General features: G+C 45.4%; 1 protein-coding gene across 4 annotated transcripts in view; it reads left to right on the top strand.

Annotated features, from left to right (window-relative positions):
- GTF2IRD1 (GTF2I repeat domain containing 1) overlaps positions 1 to 17,845 on the top strand; it is a 74,438-nt gene extending 56,593 nt beyond the window's left edge. For 3 of the 4 annotated variants that reach the window (XM_072978440.2, XM_072978441.2, XM_078378912.1), the window contains 10 exons: positions 405 to 467; positions 1,172 to 1,255; positions 2,853 to 3,036; positions 3,634 to 3,662; positions 8,420 to 8,467; positions 13,407 to 13,484; positions 14,653 to 14,845; positions 15,717 to 15,754; positions 16,169 to 16,305; positions 17,603 to 17,845. In XM_072978440.2, coding sequence (XP_072834541.2) covers positions 405 to 467; positions 1,172 to 1,255; positions 2,853 to 3,036; positions 3,634 to 3,662; positions 8,420 to 8,467; positions 13,407 to 13,484; positions 14,653 to 14,845; positions 15,717 to 15,754; positions 16,169 to 16,305; positions 17,603 to 17,671 — 923 coding nt within the window. In that variant the 3' untranslated portion in view covers positions 17,672 to 17,845. The remainder of the gene's footprint in view (positions 1 to 404; positions 468 to 1,171; positions 1,256 to 2,852; positions 3,037 to 3,633; positions 3,663 to 8,419; positions 8,468 to 13,406; positions 13,485 to 14,652; positions 14,846 to 15,716; positions 15,755 to 16,168; positions 16,306 to 17,602) is intronic. The other variant, XM_072978442.2, reaches the window with a different exon arrangement.
- The last annotated feature ends 7,329 nt before the right edge of the window (positions 17,846 to 25,174 follow it).

Below are 25,174 nucleotides of genomic sequence, written 5' to 3'. Positions count from 1 at the left end.
CTTGAGAAGTTTTAACACAGGAGGAGATTTCTCCCAATGTTTTTCTGTTATTGTCTCCTCCGTTGACTGCTTTTAGACCGGAATCGCCTTGGAGCAGAAAACTGGCGGCTTATTCAGCAGTCGGGCTATTATGCTCGAGGGTGTATCAAAAAGTAGATGTGGCAGTTTCTCCTGATCTTAGAATACAAACAGAATAAGTTGGTCCTGACTAAGTAAAGATTTAAAAATGAGCTGGTGTGTTCAGGAAAGAAGGTTGTTCAGCACATAAGGGTGTGTGTGGGGGGTTTAGAAGGACAAATAGCTCTATCCTGCTGTTGTTATTATTATTTAGAAATAGATTAAGGACGATGGAAACAGACAATGAAATGACAATGAAATAAGGATGTGGCTTTGTGTGTTGACAGCTGACGAGAGAGACCCCGGTGAGCGTCTTGTGGAGGAGTCTTTAAAAAGACCAGGATTTCAAGGTGAGTCTTGGGACATTTCACCCCATCGTTGAGCTGGCTTTGCGCAGGATGCTTGCCCACAGTTCTTTTTTCCTTCCTCCTTCTTCGACGATCACGCACAGTCTGGTAGACTGTTCAGATGATGCTCTAGCTATTCCGAAAGGGAATTATTGGGTACTGTAGAGCTTACTCTTAAGTGAATGTATGTAGGATCGTGGCCACGCTCCTACATGCATTCACTTGAGAGTAAACCCTACAGCATCCCCAACAGTTGTAAACACCATAGCCGTTAGAGGTGTGGGTGTATGCGTTTTCGTAAGTTTGAAAACATAAACACCCACCACTCTGGTGCCAAGACTGCTTTCCACAGCGGAAAAGCTGGAAAGAATCCGCCATACCGGAGTTGAGTCTATCAGTAGCTAGCATTTCCCTTCTTGTGTACTGTTACAACGTGGCGGAGTGCTTTTACATTTCCGTAAAATAGAGCAGGGGTCGGTCGGTTCCATTGTCGTACTGCTTTAACAGTTAAGACATTTTTTCCTGAAATTCAGCCTAAATCTGGCTTCGTATAACTTGAGCCCATTATTACATGTCCTGCACTCTGGGATGATCAAGAACAGATCCTGCCCCTCCTCTGTATGACTAGATCTCAGATATTTGAAAAGTGCCTCTCAACGCACGGTACTGCACACGAGGTCTGACTCCTGCTGTTTCTTTCTCCACAGAAAACTATGATACCCGGCTTTCGAGAATAGATATTGCAAACACGCTAAGGGAACAGGTTCAGGACCTGTTCAATAAGAAGTATGGTGAGTAACTAAAGAAAAGACCACAATTTCACGCTGAAAACACTGGTTTTGTTTGATTTTGGAAGCTAAGCAGGGTCAGGCCTGTTTAGCGCGAGGATGGGAGACCACGGTGTGAACAGAAGCAAACATGTTCTCCAGTTTTTAAGGTGGTGTGACTTTTCTTTGTTCTTAAGCTGCCTTTGTTTCAGGAAGATAAACCATCATTTGTTCCGTTACGACACCCTAGGGAACTGTGGGTTGTTCCAACCGGAAAGTTGAGGAGGGAATCCATTTTGTTTCATGTAGTAGAGAAGGGGATTTATGTTTTATTTAAGCTGGCAGTGCGTGCCAAACCAAACTTTAGAATCATAGAAGAATGGAGGTTGGAAAGGGCCTCAAAGGCCATCCAGTCCAACCCCTCGCTCAAGGCAGGAACCCAAATCAAAGCAGATCTGACAGAGGGTTGTCCAATTTTCTCTTGAACACATCAGAGCGCTCACCACCTCCTGAGGTCATGGGTTCCGTTGTTGTACTGCTCTAACAGTTAGGACGTTTTTCCTGATCTTCACCCTAAATATGACTTCCTCTAGCTTGGTCCCATTATTATATATACTTCACGGTTATTATTATCTCTTCATCTTGGGTGTTTCCATCTCTTCCACACTCGGAGCTGTCCATGGCTCTGACAGTTTTGGACCCACTTTTCCTGCGAACTCTACCCTGCTGGGGACGAGACTTTTAATACATTTTGGATTTCTACATTTGGGATTGGCCCAACCAAAATTTCGGAGGCTTTCAGCCCCTTTAAAAAAAAAGGGGGCCTGTTAGATGTTTGAAATAACGTACAGGCGCTGAATAAATAAGAAAAAACCACTCCATTTCTGAGCTGTGCGGCTTTATGATGACGAAAGTCGTCATTGGGATAAGCTAAGCTCTGTTCACACTGCAAAGCATTATGGGTATTATAGTACCCCGGCCTGTTATTCTCCGTGCAGGGTGCCTCTCAGAAAAGCTTGAAAGAATGGCTTCCTATGCTTTTCCCATTTTCAAGCTTTAACGTGGGCAGACGGTTGTTCATCAAATCCAGCTGCCTATTTAATTATGGCTGTACAATTACAAATGTTCTCTGGCAACTGGAAATAAAAACTGAGGGAAGAAGGAGACCTGTGTGGGTTCGTATTAATGAACCACCTATTGGAAAAGGAAACATTTAGCTTTTTTCCCTCTCTATAGTTTTTAAAGCATGGAATATTATTACCCTAGTTGTGCGTAATCCGGTTGATTGTGTTGTTGCTTTTGTAAGACTGTATATTTTTGCGCATAAAATTTAATTTCTAACTTTAAAAAAAAATCTCGCTGCCGTATCTGAGACAACTGTTGGGATAAGGCATCGCAGCTACTGATTCTCCAGTTAGAAGCCGTGTTCTCCAATTTTTCTCCCTTACCTCAAAGACATTTGAGGGGTGAAGCGGAACGTTGAGCTATGAACGTGTGGCAAATCCCTAAAAGCCCACCGGAGCTTTGCCCGTCCCCTCGGAGCTGGGCCTCCTTCGTGGGAGGAACACCATCAGAACACCAACCCACTAACCATTGTGCCATACTGCTGCTCTCATTTCAGGCGAGGCCCTGGGGATCAAATACCCGGTCCAAGTACCATACAAACGGATCAAAAGCAATCCCGGCTCAGTGATTATAGAAGGGTTGCCGCCAGGAATCCCTTTCCGGAAACCCTGCACCTTCGGCTCCCAGAATCTGGAGAGGATATTAGCCGTGGCGGACAAGATCAAGTTCACGGTAACAAGGTATTCCCCGGAGGGATCTTTTGCAGGGCGCGCTTAGCGGTGTGCAGATCGGTGTGGCTTTTAGATTGCACAGAATTCCCATGGCTGCCTGGAAAATTCTGGGTGTTCGTAGTCCAGAAACCACAAAACAGTACATTTCTAGCTTTTGGGGTATCCATATTACAGTAGGACCTCTGTATCCGCGGGATCAGAAGTAAGCTGAGGAGAGAACAAACACAAGTGGAGGGGAAAGCAGGGATCAAAGCGATTCTGCAGCGCTTTGATCCCTTTCCCCCCTACACTTGCTAAGCCCCACTTAGATTCCTTAATTTTGAGTTAGAAAAGTGGGGGGGGGTCTTATACATGGGGGGCATCTTATACACGGAAAATATGGTAATCACTCGTTAAGAAACTCAGGGCTCTTTAGAATGGCACCATGGTAGTTCAGGTGACATCAGACTGGGATAACTGGGTCATGCAGCCCCAACCTCTGAGTGCAGGACTTCAGTGGGTCTTTTTGAACTAAGCAGCCAGACCTGCAACGTGCAAGACCGTCAGGCAGTGTCCGTCTTCTGCTTCAACTCCGTGATCAATACCGTGTTCTGCTCTTTTTCCCAGACCGTTCCAGGGACTCATCCCTAAACCTGGTAAGTGCCCTTGGCCGTGGCAGCCCTCACGTGGCGCGTGGTGCTGTTTTGGAAATGGCTTTTACTCGTTCGGTGGTGGCTCTTGGAGGCACGTGGTCACGGTGTCTGCTAAAAGGGGTTTCTCGGATGTTCTCTGCTGTCTTACGTTGCGTGGAGGTGCTGCACAGATGATCGTTCAGAGCCAATAAGATGCCCCAGGAAAGGCTGAGTGCTCTGAAGCCTATAAGTACCTCTCTCCAGTCTTCCCTTGGACCATCCTAGTCATGCAAGAAGCATCGGGCTTCCTGAGCTTAGAGAAAGGCATTTATTAGACTCCCGGCACTATTTCGATGGGCCAGGGATCACTGACTTGAGATCACAGCTCTTTCTTCTGTGTCTCTAGCAGGGGTGTACTGGTAAATTTGGAAATACATTGTGACAACGTGTATACGCACATGCTAGGAGAGTCCAAGAGAACACCCACTGGATTGACCCATATGAATTTATGTGGAGCAGGTGTTTCGTAAAGTTAATGGCTCTTCATTGCCCATCCAAGAGCAAACTGCTGTCAAATACGTTGCATTGCACCCAAGATAGATGGCAACCGTATGCTGTTCTATTTCTCTCCCAGTGATGGAGAGGATTGTGGCTAAGTTCATAAAGAAATAAGAAGTGGGAGTAGTGGAGGGTGTCATAGTCCTGGCTCCTCAGAAAATCCTGGGGTTCTGACCCTCCGAGCCCTGGTTCCACTACTCCATGGTTCTTTGGGGGACACCTCCTCCTCTGACCCTGAGGGAGGGTGAGGCCACTGTCATGATTCCAGCTTCTGTCCTGAACAGTTTTATTTATTTCGGATTGTTCTTGAGCACCAGCCGTTGAGTGGAAAAGGTCTGTTCTGTGTATTAATTTAGTAGCCACAAATGAACATGCACCGCAGCCCTTTTCGTTCTGTTCCCCTGGTGCTGCTTTCCTGCCACCAAGTCATTTTCTGTTCTGCAATTAATAAACTAGGTTGGGCAATAATCTTTAATTAAACACAGCCGTGTTTCACAATTCCTATATGCCTTTAGCATCAAGAGTGCCCTCTTCTCCAAATGACCTCTGAGACATTCACGTAGGTGAGCTAACTAAGGAAATAAAAATAGTATTTAGTTACATGTACAAACCTAAAAAAGAAAAAAAAACCCAGAGGCTTCTTAAGATTACTGTTTTTATTCCTTTGTTGTTGATTATAGGGACGTGGTGGCGCTGCGGGCTAAACCGCAGAAGCCTGTGCTGCAGGGTCAGAAGACCAAGCAGTTGTAAGATCGAATCCACGCGACAGAGTGAGCACCCGTCGCTTGTCCCAGCTCCCGCCAACCTAGCGGTTCGAAAGCATGTAAATGCAAGTAGATCAATAGGGACCACTTTGGTGGGAAGGTAACAGCGTTCCGTGTCTAAGTCGCACTGGCCATGTGACCACGGAAGATTGTCTTGGGACAAAACGCTGGCTCTATGGCTTGGAAACGGGGATGAGCACCGCCCCCTAGAGTCAAACATGACTGGACAAAAATTGTCAAGGGGAACCTTTACTTTACCTTTACCTTGTTGATTAGAGGTATCCCCCTTTTTCGAATGAGCGTGCCTTCCAAATCAGATTAGAACTGATGCACAATTAAAACAAAACAGTATTTCAAGAATACCTGGGCTTCTGTATGTTTGTCTGGTCTGGCCATAATAATCGGAGCCGTATTTCAGTCTCCGGGCTCTTCCCTTGGAAGTGAGAAAGCAAAACAAACTGGAGATAAATCCGGTGGCAGGCGACGGTAAAAGTGCCACTTGAAAATGAGGTCCTTGGATTTGCCCCATGGAGCGAAAGGTGTAATCAGAGATGATTTGAGGCTATCCACAGGTGCAATTATTTTGAAGGTTTATTTAAGTCACAGCAGATAAACTGGGAATAGGATTCGTAAAATGACAGTGCTCTAAATCAAATGAAAATCGATGAATTTCTAACACAGGACAATGCGGTGATGAGATTAAAAGTGCAAAGCAAAACAACACTGTATTTGCCCCTAACCTGCCACCAGCCTTCTGGTGGAAGCTCACTGTGTCCCAACTTTTTGGCTTAAAAGATTGAGAAAGAAAGTTACATAGCTACGTATCCCAAGGAACAGGTTCCTGAAAGGAGATGTGCGGGATAACGGATCCAGAAAATCCAAAGGAAAAATAAAGTAGCAAAATCACGGTGTGCCTGTGGAAAGGGGGTGTGTGTTAGAATCTCCCGGAGATTTTACCCAATATGAAACTCTCAAAATCATGGCACGCCAAGGCTCACGGGCTCAGAGCGAGATCTTCAAAAGTAAAAAATAATACACGAGGAAAAGTGAAGAGCCACTCCATGTCAGCGCGAATGTATGTGACTCTGAGTCTTAAGTGATCATTGCTTTTTGGCTCCACCGAGACCCCAAACTTTTCCAGACTTATTTATTTATTTAATTTTATTTATCTCCCGCCTATCTGGTCGGGTCAGGACCACTCTAGGCGGCTAACAATCATAAAATGATACAATAAAAATATATATATAAACAATTCTAAATAGCAAAAGCATTACACAAGGCAGAAGAAACAGTAAGAGAGGAAAGAGAGGGCGTCAGGAATTATCTGATGGGAAGGCCTGCCGAAACATCCATGTCTTTAATTGATTCTTAAAGATACCCAGCGACTTCCTGTCGGGTTCCTTCCATACTGTCCCCACATCTTCAGCCAGAGCCCCTGTTGCCACAGCCATCATATATCTGTCTTTTTTTTCATTCATTCCATTGTGCAAAAGTCCAGCGAGGAAGGAATCCTTGCTCTTTTGGCCAACAGAAAGCCATCCGTTGTGCTGTGCACGGAACAAACCAAAGATTTCCTCCCTGCCATTCCATAGGCAGGCTGTTCCACCAGTTGGCAATCCAAACCATATAGACCATATATCTGTATGGCCAGTTCGATTCTTGCTTCCGATTGGAATCCGTTTATAAAACCACTCCGCTTTGCCCTGGAACCGAATCTGGCTATTAGGCTTGGTTTGGGACTTTCAAAAGGGCTCCCGAACCTAGCCAGGTTGGCCAAATCCAGTACACAGCCTGAGTGGAAGCTGCCGAATCAAGCTGGAGAGAAAGTTAAGAGAAATGTGTGAAGGATCGTACCCAGAGCAGGCGTTCTGTGTTAAGTTCTTGGGGTCTGGATGCTGGCCTTTCTAAATAAAATTCCGATTAAAAGGCAGGAGATTCTGGAGGACAGTAAGAGCTGTTCTTTTGATTAGCTTGGAAGAAGGTAGATTCCAGTTCTAAGGAGAAGTTGGATGGATGTTGCCTGGAGTGCATAAGATGATGATTTCCTGCGCTGGAAGGTGATTTGGACTAGATGGCCTTTGGGGTTTCCTTCCTCGTTATGATTCTGTGGTCTCAAGTTCCTAAATTGAGTAAAAAAAAACCTCATCTGAGACCTTGGGAAACAACGGCTGCTTCTAATTTTGATCCTAGGAGATGCTTACTCTCATCAGCCCCCACCAGCAAGGCTGTGGATGATGGGAGTTGTCACCTAGCAAGGTCTGGAGACCATAGGGGACCCAGCCAGCCCTGTGGTGCACCATTGATCACCATAGAATCATAGAATAATTGAGCTGGGAGGTGCCTATAAAGCTATTGAGTCCTATCTCCTGCTCAATGCAGGAATTCGAGTCAAAGCATACCTGGCAGATGGGTGTCCAGTTGTCTCTTGAATGCCTCCAGTGTTGGAGCGCTCACCCCCTTCCGAGGTCATGGATTCCATTGTCGTACTGCTCTAACAGTTGAGAAGTTTTCCCTGACATTCAGCCGAAATCTGGCTTCCTGTAGCTTGAGCCCATGATTACAATATTACGTCAGAACCACCCCTTGCTACTTTTAAGGGATGTAAGAGGAAGGAGCTGCGAGGTTCCGGTTTTCTTGTTCGTCAGGATCGCTCACACCCCTTATGGTTAAATAATCCTCAACAGCATAACAAGAAGTAAATTTTCCAAGTGTTGATGCATCTGTCCCGTGGTGCAATCACACGATCATTAGTCATTCCGTTAAATATAAAGGGAGATCCTGGTTCTAATTAGATGGCCAGTTTAATTGGAAAGTTGGAAGCTGCGGTGACCAAAACTTGAGAAGTTACATTCTAAAAGTAATTAGTTCCTGCTACCGTTCTAAGACCCCAGATGCTATTTAATGACCATTACAGATAAATATTTTTTAAAGTAACTCCATCCTTGCCTGTTATTTAAAAGTAACTGGAATTGTTACTTCCGAGGCTCTGAAATAAGTATAAGAATGCTACAAGTAACTTGTCATAGAGCATCTCCTGAATAGAGAGGCCACATGCCACCTGTAATTATAAAAGGAACTAAGAAGTTACAGTTACACCACAAAGGGAGTGGCAGTATCCTTTGTTCCACTACAGTGATCAAGTAATTGAGCGGTTCCTTTATTGCAAAAAAGGAATTCATTGCAAATAAACTACAAAACTAAGGAGTTATCAGAAATAACTCCCAGGCCGATGTGTAGGACAGAAACACGTTTACCACTGTTGAACAGGCTTAAAAACGATCACGTCTCCCGCTTGGTTGCTTAGTTCCGATCTAGATCTTTTCAAAAAACCAGAACTGGCATTTTCCCGGCACTTTAATTTTTCAGTGCTTCGGTGTAGAACACAACCCCCCCGCCCCGCTCACTCGCTTGTTCGCTTACACGTCTCTCTTTCTCTTTTTCTCTCCTCCTCCAACGTAGCCCCTAGACGGATATCCACTCTGGAAAAAGTTTACGCCGCCTTAAACGGTACGTTCGCTCAGGGGGAAAAATATACGCCATAGGTGGTAGCAGACAAGAAAAGTGTGCTGTGTTTATAAGCAGATCTCTTAAAATCGCTGTGATAATCAAGCTAAGGACTGATGCAGTGACTTTGAGCGAAGGGCTTGTGGGTATTCTTCTCCCGTTTCCCCTTCCAGCTGCTGCCCCGATGGTGTATCATCCACGTGAATTGGGGTGCTGTTGTTGTTGTGGCTTTCTTGGACCACAAGTCCCATCACCCCCAACCTTCCAGGAAGATCTTGAGACCCACACGGGTCTCTCCCATGGAATCTGAAGTGGCGCGTCTGGCTCTTTCCTCTTTTGAATCCTAGTTGCTTATGGCCCCATCAAGTAGACTAGGGGACACCCAGCGTGGTGGGTCGTGGCTTAGAGCGTCAGGCTCAGAAACCTGGTTTCAAATCCTTGCTTGGTCTCAAAAACTGGCTAGTGGAACTCAACAGCGTAACAAACCCTACCTGAAATATCTCATTTACCTTACGGTTGTTGTAAGTCAAGTTGGAGTGGGATACGTTGGACGGGCCGGTGTTCCCTCTCCCGAGTCTCCAGATCCTCCCTCCCCCCCCATGTGTCTCTTGAGTGACTCCGTGTGGCGCACGGTCTGCCCTTCGATGTGCCCACAACGTCCCCGGGGCCATGATGCCACTGGCAGCAGCTCTGGTGCATTGTGGAGGGGATTCAAAATGGCGGACGACTCTTCCCTGCTGTTGTCACCAGTCAGGGATGTGTGGCTGGAAGACTGTGGGAGGACTGTGCTAGTTCAGTAACTGGTCAGGAGGCCGCTACTGGTTTAGGGTCTCACAAAGGACAGCAGATGCTTACTTAGTTATTTTGGGGGGTTTACATCAAGGAAAATGAAGAGGCTCTCTGTGAGTTAGTTAGTTTATTTATTTAATTAATCACTGCTGCCAAAGTAACTACTGTAGTTGGGTTTAAACAGGATGGACTTTGTTTGGAGACCAACGGGGGAAGATGCCTTTTATTGACTGGCTCCAGTGTTGAAAAGCTCAGGAATTGAGGTCTCCGGCTGGGGAGCCCAAGGTTGGGGAGTTCGATTCCCTGCTTGTGCCTCCTTGACCGCGGCTGGACTCTATGGATCCATGGGGTGTCCCTTCCAGCTCTGCAGATCTAAAACCTAAGATTATTAATATTCAAGGGAATTCATATAATTCCAATCCAAAAAGTAATTGTCCCAAAGCTCTGACGACAATAATGATACCTATGTGAGGAAACAAAAAAAGGGAGGATCAAGGTACTTAATTGGAATCCTAATAATAATAATAATAATAACAACAACAACAATAACAATAACAATAACAATAACAATAACAATAACAATAACAATAACAATAATAACAATAATAATTTAACAGATAGTTAGGTTTTTGGTTAAAACTTGTACCTGTTATGTAATGCCAGTCAATGTTTTTATAATTTTGACTGTGCCTGGTGTTTTTTTTAATAATAATAATAATAATTTTAGAATTTTTTTATAATTTTGATTGACTGTGCCTGGTAGTTTTGATTTGATAACAACAGCAACAATTTAGTGAGGTGGTGATGATGATGATGATGGCAAACATTCTGGTGCAATTTGACTCTAGTCTTCTGATTTCTGATCACGTGGATGTCTGTGAGCAAATTCAGCTGACATGTGATGAGAAACTGGCTTCCCCTTTACAATTACAGCTATGAGCCAGAAATAGGGGTGGGGGTGGGTGGGTCTCTCTCTCTCTCTCTCTCTCTCTCTCTCTCTCTCTCTCTCTCTCTCTCTCTCTCTCTCTCTCTCTCTCTCTCTATCTATCTATCTATCTATCTATCTATCTATCTATCTATCTATCTATCTATCTCTATCTCCTAGCATTCTGGGAGTTTTAGCCCCCAGATACTCCCCTGGAGACCCCTACAATTCACCCACCTAGACTGAGAGATTGCTTTTAGTCTCAGTGTTTGTGGGTCACAATCTCCTTCTTGCCGGTGGGCATCAGAGGGAAGTGGATTGCGATCCACGAATGTTGCCAGAGGTTGCTTCGTTTTGCTAAAATGGACTGACACAGCTACCCCTTCGAAGTTGGCTATAACGGCGCTTTGCGTTGCCCAACGCTGTTAAAAAGAAGGGTTTCCTTTCTTTGTCTGCTACCATCTATGTGAACGTTTTTGTCAAACTGAGCATACACTGTAAAAGGCATGGCAGAGGGGAAGGGAAACTGAGCCCCAGACCGTTCCATGATCCTCTCATAATGTCTTCCTGTTCTACCCATGTTTTCAGCCCCACATCCTCAAAGGATACTATAGACGTCAGGGAGAAGGATGCTGTAAACCTTGGGAGATTGGTGGCAATTAAAGAGTTCCTTTTTTGGATTCTGGAGCTCGCATGACTTGCTTACAGTTGGTCTCATTGCACAAGAGCAGGGTGAGCCCCAGGACTGAAGCAGGAACTCTTTGATCACTCTCTCAATCTGATGCTGCCAGTAACATTATCGCCCTCAGGCAGGGTAACACAACAGCATAGATAAACACATACATAGTTATTGGGATGAAAAGCCTGTAGCCAATCCAAGTTAAAAGCAATACAGTTTAACTTGGGAGTTCTTTATACTGCATCAGATCTGGATAACATGTCAGGAAAGATTGAACTCCATGTTACATATGAGATCTGGCAAAGATTCTTTTTTTTATTTTAAGCAACGCAAAGTATTTTAATTGGACTGGAGCATTTTTTCCCAATCCGAACGTCCGGTATCTCTAGACTGCCATTTGCCTTGATTTGGTCCCCCTGCCTTTCTGCATGGCCGACAGCCTCTTGGAGTGTGTGTGCCTCAATCTGGGTTAGCAGCATAGACTGAAGAGATTAGAAACTGTTCTTTCCTGCCCAGAGGGTAGGATTCGATCTCATGGCCTTAATGCTGCAGATTTCAGTGGAACATAAAGCAAGGTTGACAATGGAATCAGTGACCAGAGTTTGGAAAAGTGAGCGTTTTGGACTAGGTATAACCAAAAAAAAAAAAAAGAAGAAGAAGTATTTGGGTGCCTGAACTGTGACTGATTCATTTCTGTATTAAAAGCCCTGTTGCATGGATTAGATTAAAATAAAGGTGAGATGTCACCAACAGGGGGCTATAGCTCATAGTTAAAGACCTCCTGTTTGGATCCCAGAGCTCACATGGCTCACCCACTGTGGGTCTCATTGCACAAGAGTTGGCTGAGCCCCAGGACAGAAGCGGGGATTCTTGATTTATAGGCAAACTGCCAGTAACATCATCACTCTCAGGCAGGTGTGCTCGACACAACAGGATTTTGCTCAAGGTGAACTTTAGGGGATTGCAGACCCATGAATTAATTTTGGACGACAAGCCCCCAAATCCCCTGATCTTGGCCATTATGTAGAGAGAAGTTGGGCTGCCATCTTGTGGTAGGAAATCGTAGCAATAGATTGCACAAAGCTAAAGACTGGACGAGATAAATAGTATGAGAGCTGTCTTCAAACATTATTAATACTGAACACATGAAGAGGAAGAGGTGGGGGAACCCTCGTCTTGCTTTCGCCGCCCTCAAAACAGATTGACATTCGACCCTCCAGACTTTTCCCCACTATTCCCTTCCATGATTTCTCATCTTTGGCCCTCTTGTCTAGGCCTGAGGGAACAGATAGGGTCAAAACATCTGGAGGGCCACAGTTGCTCACCTTTGAGATAGAGTCTTTTCTCTTCACAAAAGTACCCTCCATGGGTTGAGTGATGGAGGGAGTGAGCGGGTGGCTAGATCCTCCTTCATCACATCTAGTAAACACAGCCTCTTCACCTGCGGAACTCACCGCCCAAGGATGCCGTGGTGGCTCCCCCCCCCCCCCCGCTGACGGCTTTGAGGCTATAGCCATCCATGGCAATGAATCCAGAATGATTAGGATCACTTCCAGGATCAGAGGCAGTCTACCTTCATGGATCAGTTCCTCGGGGACGAAGAGGGTATGTCTTGTTAGCGGGCTTTCCGCGAGTCTCTGGTTAGTCCTTCCTAGGAACGGTGCGTCGGACTCTTGAGTGAGCACGGCTCTTCCTGCATCCATGAACATCCCTGAAATTTATCTTGCCCCTGTCGGAAGAGAGCTTAAATGCATCCCACAATCTGTTTGTGGATTTCCTGCAGATTATGCTGTTTGATCCTTGTGGAATAAAGTAGGCAGAACGAGGCTCAAGATCTCCTGATGCAGCCTTTCTCCATCTTTATACAATGACCCAACTAGCTATTCTAACTATCATTGGGGGGGTGGGGGGTGGGATTAATTCTGCCCTCCTTTTTCTATCCCTGGAGCCACTGATCCCTGGGAGTCAATAGTGACATCCATGAATCAGCCTCCCGCTTTATTCTTGCAGCCACCACAGGGGCTGACAGAGGTCACTCAGGAAGATTTATGGCCAAATGAAGATTTGAACCCAGGACTCGGTGGTCCGAGTCTAACATTCTGACATTCAGAGAAAGATGGTGCTCCTAGGGGATGTTTATATTGACTGGAAAAAAGCCGTCCTGGAATTCCTAAGTAGCGTAGGAAGTAAGTTGCCTTATAATGATTCAGATCTTTGGTCCATCCAGCGATGACTCTCCAGGGTTTCAAGCAAGATCCTGCCCTGGCCCTATCTGGTGATCTTTGCTGATCCTTTCCTAGCCCTGTCTGACACTTCCATTCAAATACTAACTAGAATTCTCACCCTATTAGACAGCTCGTTCAAGGTGAAAGAGATGACCTTCTTTGTGTTGACTCTTGAAGGCTACCTGGGAATGTCCCTTCTCAGGTGACCCCTGCCTCTGGATTTTGTTTGTGTGAACCAGCTTTCTAGTCGGGGGGGGGGGGGAACGAAGAAAAGGCTGTTTGTTTTTGTGGCGCTGTTATTATTATTATTTTCTTCCTGTACAGATGAGGACGATGCCAACCGGTTGGGCGAGAAGGTGATTCTCCGAGAACAAGTGAAAGAACTGTTCAATGAAAAATATGGTGAGTTTTCTCTGTGTGCCTCCCTCCCTGTCGGACTGAGGACTAGTGACTTATCTCCCACGTATGAGCAAAAAAAAGCAAAGCTCCGCCCACTTAGTAGGAAGCCTTCTCGGTGGCCACGCCAAGCATCTTGAACTCTCTACTGGAGGAAGTAAAGGCTGTTTTTTGGAACAGCTCTTTATTCGGCCCGTTTTTAGCAACAAATCTCACTTGCTATGGGAAGAGCTTTTAACTAGATCGGTACAGGATTAGGGGATGCATTTTTATTTGAACTTTTAATGTGTATTCTGAAAGCCCCTTTGTGGATACTCTTGATGGCCAAGAATATGAACCAGTGGGTCCTAGATCAAACTAAGCCTGATCTGTCTCTGTAGGTAACAATGTTGAAATGGGGGCTGTACTACTTTGGGGTGCATCCTGAGAAGGGAGGATGCTCTGGAAAAGACCGTAATGAAGAGAAAGGGGGGAAGGCAGCAGGAAAGGAGGAAGACCTAAAACGAGATGGTGTGACTCCCTAAAGGAAGCCACAGGCTTGAGTCTGCAAGAGCTGAGCAGGACTGTTGAGGACAGGACATTTTGAAGATCAGTCATTTATAGGGTCACCATAAGCCAACGACTTGATAGCACATAACAGCAAATGAATGTGAATTGGTATCCTAAAACTTTTCATCCGCTCACCATCGCTGGGCAGCTGACCCAGTGTCTGTATCTTATTTTTTCTCTCTCCCTTTCCACCCCTGAAACATTCTAAAATCTTGTTCTAATGCTCAAGTTATTGGCCGTAGGAGCTTGCAGGTAAAATATACAAGCGATTTGGGTCTGATACTTTAACTGCCACCCCACACACACACCCAAAACACATCCCCTTGGAAATTTCTTGGAAATTCATATTCCTCCTTTGCTAGGGAGAAAGAATATAAGGAACCGGTTACTCAGTGGATTGATGGTTATTCTGAGGATGAATCCCAGGGAGCTGCTCTTAAATGAAATATTGAGAGGGTCAGGTTCTGATTTTATGATGAGCATGCACCGTACGTTTTAGCAACAAATGGTCAAATTGAGAACACACATGGATGGATGGATGTCCGTCACATCTGTTTCCCACTATTTTTTTTTTTGCACCGCTAGCAATGCTGGGTCCCTCCTAGACTTTTTAATGTCATTTCAGGGGAAGCGCTGGGCCTCAACCGGCCTGTCCTGGTGCCATACAAGTTGATCCGAGACACTCCGGACTCCATCGAAGTGACCGGCCTGCCGGACGACATCCCGTTCCGGAATCCGAACACCTACGACATCCACCGGCTGGAGAAGATCCTCAAAGCACGGGACCGTATCCAGATGGCGGTGACGAGCCAGTTCCAGTAAGCTCGGGGCCCACTTTCTCCCCACCTCCCTCTTTTCCTGTCCCACCCCGCACAGAGATTTTTCCCCCCACCCCAATCGGGAATCACAAAATAAAGGAGTTGGAAGGGGGTTCTAAGGCCATGGAGCCCAACCCTCTGCTCGAGGCATAAATCCAAAGTAGGTCTGAAAGATGGCTGTCGGGCTTTCTCTTGAAGGCCTCCAACACTGGAGCGCTCACCACTTCCCAAGGTCGTGGGTCCCATCGTTGTACTGCTCTAACAGTCAGGAAGTTTTTCCTGATCTTCAGCTGAAGTCTGGCTTCCTGTAGCTTGAGTCCCTTGTTGCGTGTCCTGCACTCTGCGGTGATCGAGAACAGATCCTGCCCTTCTTCTGTAGGACTACCTTTCAAGTATTTCGAGAGTGCCATCATATCTCCCATAAAAAAAACACACCCTGAAACCAGAATTTCCATTTCTCCCAACATGAAAAAATAGGTTAGATTTTGAATAAGTGGTTGAGGGGGACGCAATCAGTTCCATGGCTCAGCGCCTGATCTCAAATCCCAGAGAGAAACTCTTCGCTCTAAACCGCAGCACACTAGCTGTGAGGCAAGAAGGCTCTTTAGTTCAAGGATAATGGGAACTGTAGTCCAGCCGCATCTTGAGGGCCACCTCTCCCTGCAGTAGAAGTCTGTTGGTTCTCTGAGTTTGTAGAATTTTGGATTTTTTTTTTCCAGCATAGATTTCCAGCTTCTTTTTTCACTTGGGCACGCTGCTTGTATGTTCAGTAGCGGCCCATTTCAACTTGAGACGTATTCATTTGTACCGTCATCACAAATGTTTTCTCTCTAAATCCTTTTCCATTTGTGTATTTCTTTTCCCAACGCAGGCCTTTTGCGGATCCCGGGGCGGAGGCCAGACAGCCAGGTGAGCATGAGGAACGAGCGGAGAAGTGGTGGAAATGAGAATATAAGCTGTTGGAAAGGATGTCTTTTCACCGGCCAGAATCTGGGTGATGATTTTTTTTAATCAGTTGATCATGTCAGTTGCGGAGGTGAATGGTCACTGCCGGACGAAGGGGCTGGTTGAGTTCCTGGTCGGGCCCCTAGTCAGGAAAAGCACACAAGCAGGAATGCAACCAGCACTTCATAACTGTGCAGCAAAATCAGAAGGGGCGAATTGAATTTAAGCTTCACCGTATATTCGTGGAGTTGCACGGAGTAGACTTTGTCTAAAAGGGCGGGATAGAAATCTAATAAATAAATAAATGAAATGAAAGGGTGATGGGTGTGAGAGGCTGCTCCCGTGTATGTACTGACCTTTCCCATTCAATTCTCGTAGAAAACGACGTCGCAGTCCCCAAAAGGAAGCGGAAGAGGATCTCAGAAGGGAATTCGGTCTCTTCCTCTTCGTCGTCATCGTCCTCTTCCTCCTCAAATCTGGAGTCCACTTCGTCAACCAATCAGATCTCACTTGTGGTAAATATATCCACGGCGGTCTTAATTTCTACTTGAGGGGGAGATTGAGGAGGTCAACCTGAGCCGTTCAGATTTTGCAAATGTGGGACTTACCTGGTGGAATGGTCCCCCGATACCAACCTTGGGTCCCTGGATGTTCTTGGACTGTAGCTCCCAGAAATCTTGGCCAGCACAGCGAGTTTCTGGGAGTTTTAATTCAAGAACATCTGGAAACCCACAGTTGGGAACTACCACCCTATATCAACACAACTCCCTGCAGGTAGAAAACTAGCATGTCAGGGGAAAGCCTCAACCTTTCTTTCCTTGACATGCTAGTTTTCTAAGTGCAGGCCATTTTTAAAATGTGCAACACTCGCAGCCAGAGGTAGCGCAGCCCAAATGGAGATTAATAAACTATTGCCATGCCTCCCACTCAACCCAAACGAGGATTAGGACGCTTCGAAAAGAACAGGACCAGACTGAGGCGACAGGAGAACATCAGGTATTTACACCCAACGGGGAGCAAACTGGTTTGGTGTTGTGGTTCCAACTGCTGAAAGAAAATAAAGAGGAGGTTGGTAATTAGAGAAAGGAAACTCAGTGGAAATCCATGTAATGATAGTGCAGAAGAGAAACTCTAGCCAATAGCGTAGTCCTCATTCAAAGATGCAGATTTATAAGGGGGTCGAAGCCTCTTCTGTTAACGTGACTGCACTGTTCTGGCAGAGTCTTCTTGCGATGTGATCGCTGACGTTTGAGATCAGGTAGAAGAATGGCCGGAAGCCGTAGGTTGGGAAAAGTCTGGGTTCATTACAGTTCTAACTAGCCTCCAGGCAGCTTGACTTGGCCCTCAGCCATTTGGGCTAGTTAGGTTGGCACCCTGGTTTTATATAAGTCCCCGGGCATGGCCTCCACGAGCGTGGGTGTGTTTTCAGTTATTGTGGAGCCAGACGTGCGTCTGCCTCTTTCTAGGACAGAGAAAGAGAGAGAGAAAAAAATCTTGGAGAAGAAGCGGGAAGGAAGGAGAGCCAAAGAAGAGCAGTCTACATATCAAGAAGCCGTTAGAAAGGCAAAAAGGGAGCAGCCTCTAGCCCACCAGATCCTCACCTCCCTACTGATTCAGGTTACATGTCACAAGGGTTGATGCCCAATTTCCAGTGGAGATCGAGAACCAGATGGGGTGTAGGCACTGGTTTGTCTACGGAAGCAGACCAGACTGGTCTTTGCAACCCTCTTCTAGACTCGCCACGGAACAGTGTTCTACTTTGGATTTTTAATGTATTTCCCTTCCCTCTTCTCTCTTTCTTTCTTTTCCTAGCAATGGCCCATGTACATGTTGGACTACGGCGGTCTCAACGTTCAAATCCCGGGACCTATGAATTATTGAGACCTCACTTTCGGAATCAGAACCTCAGACAAACAAAACACCGCTAATGATGTGTAATTTTTTTTGTAAAAAGTGTATATTCCAATATGTATCGATGCCTTTTAGTTTTTCCAATGATTTTTACACTATATTCCTGCCATCAGGGCCTTTTTGAATAAAAAAAAATTAAGGAAATGTTGCCTTGCTCTGGAAAAAAAAAAGGTTTTTGAGTTATTGTTCTCGAGCGATGCACACTTAACAAGCTTATTTGTGGGGGAAAGGAACAGAAGAAGTTGTATTGTACCGAGTCCAACTAACCTGGTTTTATCTGCTGTGAATTCTCCAACGTTCTTGCCCAGCCCCATTGGTATGACGGAACCAGGAAAGATTATCAAGCGCAAGGATGTATTCCTAGAGACCAAGGAAGGGTTTCTCAGCACTATTACATTCCATGTTACTATTTATGGATGTGAAAGCAGGAGAAGGAAAAAAGATGGCCAGGAGCAAGATCAGTGCGTTTGAAATAGAAAAGACAGTAATGCTGGGAAAAGTTCAAGGCAGCAGGAAAAGAGGAAGATCAAATATGAGGTGGACAGACTCCATCAAGGAAGCCACAAGTTTTACTGTATTTTTCTGTGTATAAGACGCCCCCCCACTTTTCTAATCCAAAATTAAGAAATCTAAGTGTGGCTTAGCAAGTGTAGGGGGAAAGGGATCAAAGCGCTGCAGGATAGCTTTGATCCCTGCTTTCCCCTCCACTTGTTTTTGTTCTCTCCTCAGCTTACTTCCGTGGATAAGACGACCCTCAATTTTTAGTCTAAAGATTTTAGAGAAAAGTATAGTCTTATACATGGAAAAATACGGTCCTTTGCAAGAACTGAGCTGCTCATGATGGGGCATTTCGGAGGTCACTGATACATAGGGTTATGCTGGGTCATTGTAACAAGAAACATCCGTTTCATGATTTGCAATTTTTAAAAAGCCTTTCCAGTTATCCGCACACTCTCTCAGTTTCACGTGACATGACCGAAACAGCAGATTGTGAGGTTTTAACACCAGTAGGGCCCTTTTCCTCTCCACCTTTGTCTTGTTTTAATATTTTCAGCTGAACAAAGTCCTCTTTTCGGGAACTCCAGCCCTGGAGGGCCGTTTGGATCGTTTTTCATTTGGCGCAAGGAAACGCCATTGCCCGACCAGTTAACAAGGTGCTTGTCTTCAGCTCACAGCAGGCAGATGGCTCTGGTTTTAAACCCAGCCAAGGTCTTTGAAAAAACAGATTTCCACCCATATGGAGCTGAACGAAACAGCAAAGGGTTCAAGCAGATCTCTAAATCATGAGGAACCGACATCATGTCCGTGGGTTGCATGCCACCCTCTCCCAGTTTTGCAGCTTTAATAAGGACCCCGAGATCTGCATTTTCTTAATTTAAGCAAGATGAGCTGTGTTGCTGAATGCCTCCAGGAAGTACAGTCCTGTAGATCCACCCCAGGCTGTGTTTTTAGGGTTGCCGGATCAGAAATATCCTGTTCTCTGAGATTTGAGAGCCAAATCCCAAAGAATAAGGATGTGCCTCTTTTTGAGGTTAAGGTTGTTAATCCTTGATCTGTTGGAATTATGCACCATAAAGCAGCAATTGTGTAAGTTGAGTGTGTGATCTGGCTGGCAGTCACACACCGAGATGCATCCATGTTGTGCCTTCAGTCCTGTGCCTGAGCGAAAATGTGAACGTTGCTTTTAAGATGATCGTTGTGTGCGAGATATTTTGCCGCCGGGTGTGGGTCCTTGTGACGTCGCAGAGACGGGGCCGACGAGAGTCCGTGGGGCAGAGCGGCTTCTGGGCAAAGTGATTGTGTGAGAAAGCCCATGTGGCCTTTGCTGCTTTCTCCATCCTAACTCCCAGAGTTGCTTATGCTCTCCAGGGTTGGGAGGTTTCCATCAAACCGTTAATACCTCCTGAAGGTATTGGGGGCCCCTGGCAGGACCAGTTTGATACCCTGTGTTTCTGGGAGAGGCTGTGAATTCAGGATTTTTCCCAGTCTCGTGTTCTCTTCGATGGGATAAGTCATCCTTGGCATCATCCTCCGAAAAGGTCTCCACCAAGTAAAGTGTGCTATCTCCTCTCGCTCCTGTGGCTTGATGGTGCGCTGCATAAGGATGGGATTTTTCATCTTTTTCTGGACGATAGATACCATAATTTTCCATTCCGAGAGTTCTGCTTACTCATAGACCCCCTAACTGTGGCTCGCCTGGAAGTAGGGCCTCAACCGGAAGGCTTTGAGGCTGAGCTAGGCCTACCTCCACCCAAGCTTCCTGCTCAGAAGGAAAGCTCCCATCTACCACTGGGGCAGGAACAGGAAGCTTGCTTGGAGCTAGGCCTAGCTCAGCCTCAAAGGCTTCCAACAGAGGCCTTTCTCCCAGGTGCCTGTAAGGTGAGTAGAACTCCCAGAATGGAGAATGATGGTGTTTGTAGTCCAAAACAAAATATATACACCAATTCCCTAAGATGTGGCAAGCTTACTTGTTTCCCAGTAGGTTTTTGAGTAACCAGGTTTGGGACTTCTGGCTACTTCCAGTCTGGGTTTCTCCAAACATCCTTGGGACAGTGAAGCTTGCCCAAGGCTATACAGGCTGGCTCTACTCACAGGAGGCACAGTCGGGAATTGAACTTCCAACCTCTGGCGCCGCAGGTTAGCCTTGAGAAAAGAAGACCGAGACGTCAACAGTGAATGAACTCTGTACAGTAGGATCATGATGTCTGCTGGAGATCGGTTCCAAGACCCACTGAGGATGCCGAAAAACACAGTATTATCAAATGCTATACATTGCTAGAACTGGCTCCCTATGGTGGCCAGTTCTAGCAAATATACTCTTGAAATACATATAAATACATATTTCTGGGAGGGTGTTATTTCGTATTTTCATAGGCAGTGGATAAATGAACTAATAGACATTGATCCCAGGACAATGAGTTTGACTGTAGTTCCTTCTGCTTCATTCCAGAACCAAGACTGAACTTGTGAATTAATGGTGTTAATTCAATGAGTTCAAGGTTTCCCGTTTTTTTAAGTTAACAGCAATAAATTAACCTTCCAATTTCGAACACTGCATTATTGGATGAATGTTCAAACTGGACCTTTCAAGCTGTGCCCTAGAGCGGATGTCAAGGGGGGTAAGCTCATAGCTACCACTTAAATGTCACTGCTGATGTTGGGTGGGCCTTCCAGATTCTGCTTCTCACCTCTGGTCTTTCTCCCCAAAACCACTTGATGGGAGTTGCTTATACGGGGCCCAACGTGCAGCTGATGGAAGCGGCTGATCAAGAACGTCTCCCGTTGCCAAACTGTTGATTGCATGACTACTGTTTTCGTTCTATCGCTAATTCTGGCAGTTTTTCCTGTAATCGTCTGTCTTTTCACTGGAAGCCCCTGTGCAAACGTTCAGGATGATATATGCAAAGGGGATTTTGTCTGGCTGCGATTAAGATTGTGGAGCAGTGATTTTTCCGACAGTTTGCCAGGAATCTGACAATATTCACTTCTACGTAGGAGCTCAGATGAGGAACAACATGAAATGGAATTTTAAATTTATGGTTTTATTAGGGTTTTTTTTTTTTAAAGGTCCCAGTGAAAAATCCCAAACAGATGGCATCTCAAAGGAGATGAATGAAAGGACAATCGATATGATTAAATATATTGGGTTTTGCTTTGTTTAATGATGACTGTAGGAGGGTTGGAGAAGACCGGCATGGAAAGTCACCTGCAACTCAAACTGGGAACCAGAAACATACATATGCCATCTTTTGCAAACAATTGTTGCTGATCATGGCTAACCTTCAGCTCCCACCTGAACTTCATCTGGTTCTCAATAATACCAAGAGTTACGTTGCTAAGACTAAATGTACGAGAAAAAGTCAAACATGTGGGGGGTGGACTCTATTAAGCAAAAAGCAGCAGGCTTAAATTTGGAAGAAATGAACAGGGCTGCTATGGATATTCTGGAGGTCATTCATTCACAAGTACCCATCAGATGCCCTCACATCAGTTCTGACTCATGCATTTTTTTAAGACAAGAGAATACTTAGAAGGGGCTTCCCATTCCCTTCTTCTGGGGGCATCCTGGGACTGTACAGCCTGCCCAAGGCTACACAGGCTGGCTCTTCTCCCGGGAGGCCCAGTGGGGAATTGAACCGTCAACCTTTGGCTCCACAGCCAGAGACCTAAACCACTGAGCTATCCAGCCAGCTCCAAAGTGGTTGGCCATTCCCTTTCTCTGCAGCTGCTCTGAGACTGGGCAGCTTGCCCAAGGCCACCCAGGCTGGCATAGTGGAGGAATCGAACTCCCAAGGAAAGCCATGGCTTCCAATCTTGCTGATGAGTCGCTGTGAGTAGAAACAGGAGGTCCTTAATGGTTTGCTGTTTCCTCTAGAGCAGTGATCCCCAACCTTGGGCCTCCAGATGTTCCTGGACTACAACTCCCAGAAGCCTTCACCACCACCTCTGCTCGCCAGGATTTCTGGGAGTTGAAGTCCAAGAACATCTGGAGGCCCAAGGTTGGGGACCACTGCTCTAGAAATTAACTTGATCCTGCCTATAGATCTCGTGCATATAACAGCACACAATCAGAGCTTCTAACATTCAGTTGTGAGGGGACTCCGTTTATTTAGAAGTCACTTTCTGACTTGAAAGCAGTCCTAATATGGTTTTTCAGGGGGGCGAGATGGTCCTTGAGTGGATCTCTATGGCCACATCGTGTTGACTTTCTGTGGCCGATGGGGATTTGAACCCATGGATCCTAATCCAAAAATAAGGCACTGCACATCGACTCTTCTGGAAGCTTGGTTGGCTTAATGGAGGCCAGCATGGTTCAGTCAGGGTTGGATGACAGGTGTTTTGACCCAGTGCATTGAAACTTAAAAGAGTTTGCAAAAATTGGCTGCCGGTAGGGCACAAACAACTTTTATTTATTTATTTATTTATTTATTTATTTATTTATTTATTTATTCATTCATTCATTCATTCATTCATTCATTCATTCATTCATTCATTCATTCATTCAATTTATATCCCGCTCATCTGGTATATTCTACCATACAGTAAATATTTTGCTGCTCAGAGGTCTCGAGGCCGCCTGCCTGAGGGATGGACAGCCTCCCAAGTCACTCTTCAGAAAAGAGCAAGCAGAAATCAGGCAGGATTTGCAGGGAACTGAGGTGGCTGCTATGGGCTCAGCCCTAGGCGAGCTTTCTTTTCCTTCCACATACCGATGCAACTTAAGCTTGGCCAAGAGGACAGTGAAGTCTTGGTTGCCAACAGCTTTTCCGGAAGTTGCACCCCTGTTAACACAGGGTTGCCCCCCCCAAGCTTCTAATCCCTGTACAAGTGGATAAATAAGTAATCCAGAAGCTTAGAGATGCACCAATTCAACAGGTCTTTGTATCTTCTCTCATGGTGGAGTGCTGGTAGATCAGTGGTCCCCAATCTTGGGCCTCTAGATGTTCTTGGACTACAAATCCCAGAAGCCTTCACCACCACCTCTGCTGGCCAGGATTTCTGGGAGGTTATATTAATAAACAAGTACAGCTGATATTCTGCAAGGTTAGATAACTGCTGGATAGCTCAGTGGTTTAGGCATCTATCTGGCTGCGGAACTAAATTATCATTACTAGAAAAAACCTAGTCACAGGTAACTATGTTATTTGTAACATTTTGCTTTCGAATGTTCAGTCCAAATTAGAGCAGACCCATTGAATTGATAGTGGTTACAGAAGTCTTAACAAATGCCATAGAGATTCAGCGGATCTGTCCCATTTGGCACAAAACAATTGGATTTCGGACTAGCGTTTATTATACTATTATTTTTATTACTTTCAAAATGCATACAATAGCAAATATAATACATTTCCCCATGGTATTTGTCCTGAATTTGATTCATGTAAAACAATATTCAACCTCATACTAATGAGGCTATTAGAATTGTAATGTTATAAGAATACTCATTTTTAAGCATTATCATTGTAGCCGACAATAATACCTCCTGTCGTAAGATAATAGAAAACCCAATTCTACATGTATTATGATTAATATTAATTAGGAAATGGGAGTGCATTAAATATGTCAGGGGAGGTTCGGAATTCGAAACAAGAGATGTTCCGAAGATTTTAGAACAGCAATCTAAAAAATGGTAGTACTACAGATAACCCTTCTGAGAGCGTGTGTGTACTCTGTTCTACAATTGCTACAATAATCTGTTTATCTCTCTGTGATATTAGATATGATCTATCTTATCTATGATATAATATACATATTTATGCATGTGTGTGTGTCTCTCTATATATGTCTATATACATATGTCTATATCTATATCTATATGTCTATATATATCTATGTGTATATATATATGTCTATATCTATATCTATCTATATCTATGTTTATATTTATATCTATCTATCTATCTATCTATCTATCTATCTATCTATCTATCTATCTATCTATCTATCTATCTAGATATAGATATATAAACACTGCATCTTGAATGGCAGAAAACAGAGAAAGGCTCAAAATGTTTCTAGCCCTCATGGCTGAGAGAAGAAACCAAAAAAAATCGGGCGGCGTTTTTCAATGCCATAGATATTGATTTTAATTCCGAGATCGAGATCCTGCTAGCGCTTGAGGGCTCCTGGGTCTGACTCGTTTTTCTTCCCCTGTTTTTTGACCCTTCTTTCGTTTCTTTCCAAGGGCGAAAAACGACGCGCCACGTCCGATCGCCTCTGCCGCAAGGATTCCTCCCTCCATGGAGGACGGAAAAGGGGAAAAAAAACCCTTGGCCTCCTTTCCTTCCTGAGGCTTGCTTGCTTTTTTTCCCCCACCTCCTCTTGCCAGCTCTCCGGCCTCTGCAGCAAGATTCCCTCATTGTGCACGGGAAGGGGGAGGGGAAGGGGTGGGATTTTCCTATTTTTAAAAAAAATCAACTAGGGTTTTGCAAGGATGTGTCTCCCCCCCCCCCCCCTTATTTGCTCTGCACCCACAGAGGATCAAAAAAATATACCGAAATGCACCTTATGATTGCACTGATGATGTTGCAGTGGCATGCCTTAGGATTTCTAATTTTTGCAGTCCTGAGTGTGCAAATGGATTGCAGGGGCCTTTCTATTACATGCTCTGGGCCTGCCCGCCCTAGATTTCTCCTTCCCACCCACACCCCTATTTTTGCACAGCCATTTCCCCCCCTCTCCCCTTCCTCCCCCCTCGTCCTAAAGGGAGGAAGGAAAGAAGGGAAAATAATAATAATATTAATAATAAATAATAATCATAATTGAGGCCAGCGTCGCCCTTCCATCTGCCCGGGCGCCCGCGCGGAGCATCCTGGGACGGGTAGTCTCCCCTCCCCTTGCCCAACACGAGGCGACCCGCCGGGCCGAACTACGCGGCCCAGAGGCACCTTGCGGGGTCGGCGCAGGCGCAGAAGGGGGAAAGGAGGGGAAAAAAAGAGAAGAGGCCCCGTTTCCCTTCCCTACGGCGCCCCC

This window comes from Pogona vitticeps, chromosome 7 (assembly GCF_051106095.1).
Source record: "Pogona vitticeps strain Pit_001003342236 chromosome 7, PviZW2.1, whole genome shotgun sequence".
Taxonomy (NCBI): domain Eukaryota; kingdom Metazoa; phylum Chordata; class Lepidosauria; order Squamata; family Agamidae; genus Pogona; species Pogona vitticeps.
This window is presented reverse-complemented; position numbering and strand designations above follow the sequence as displayed.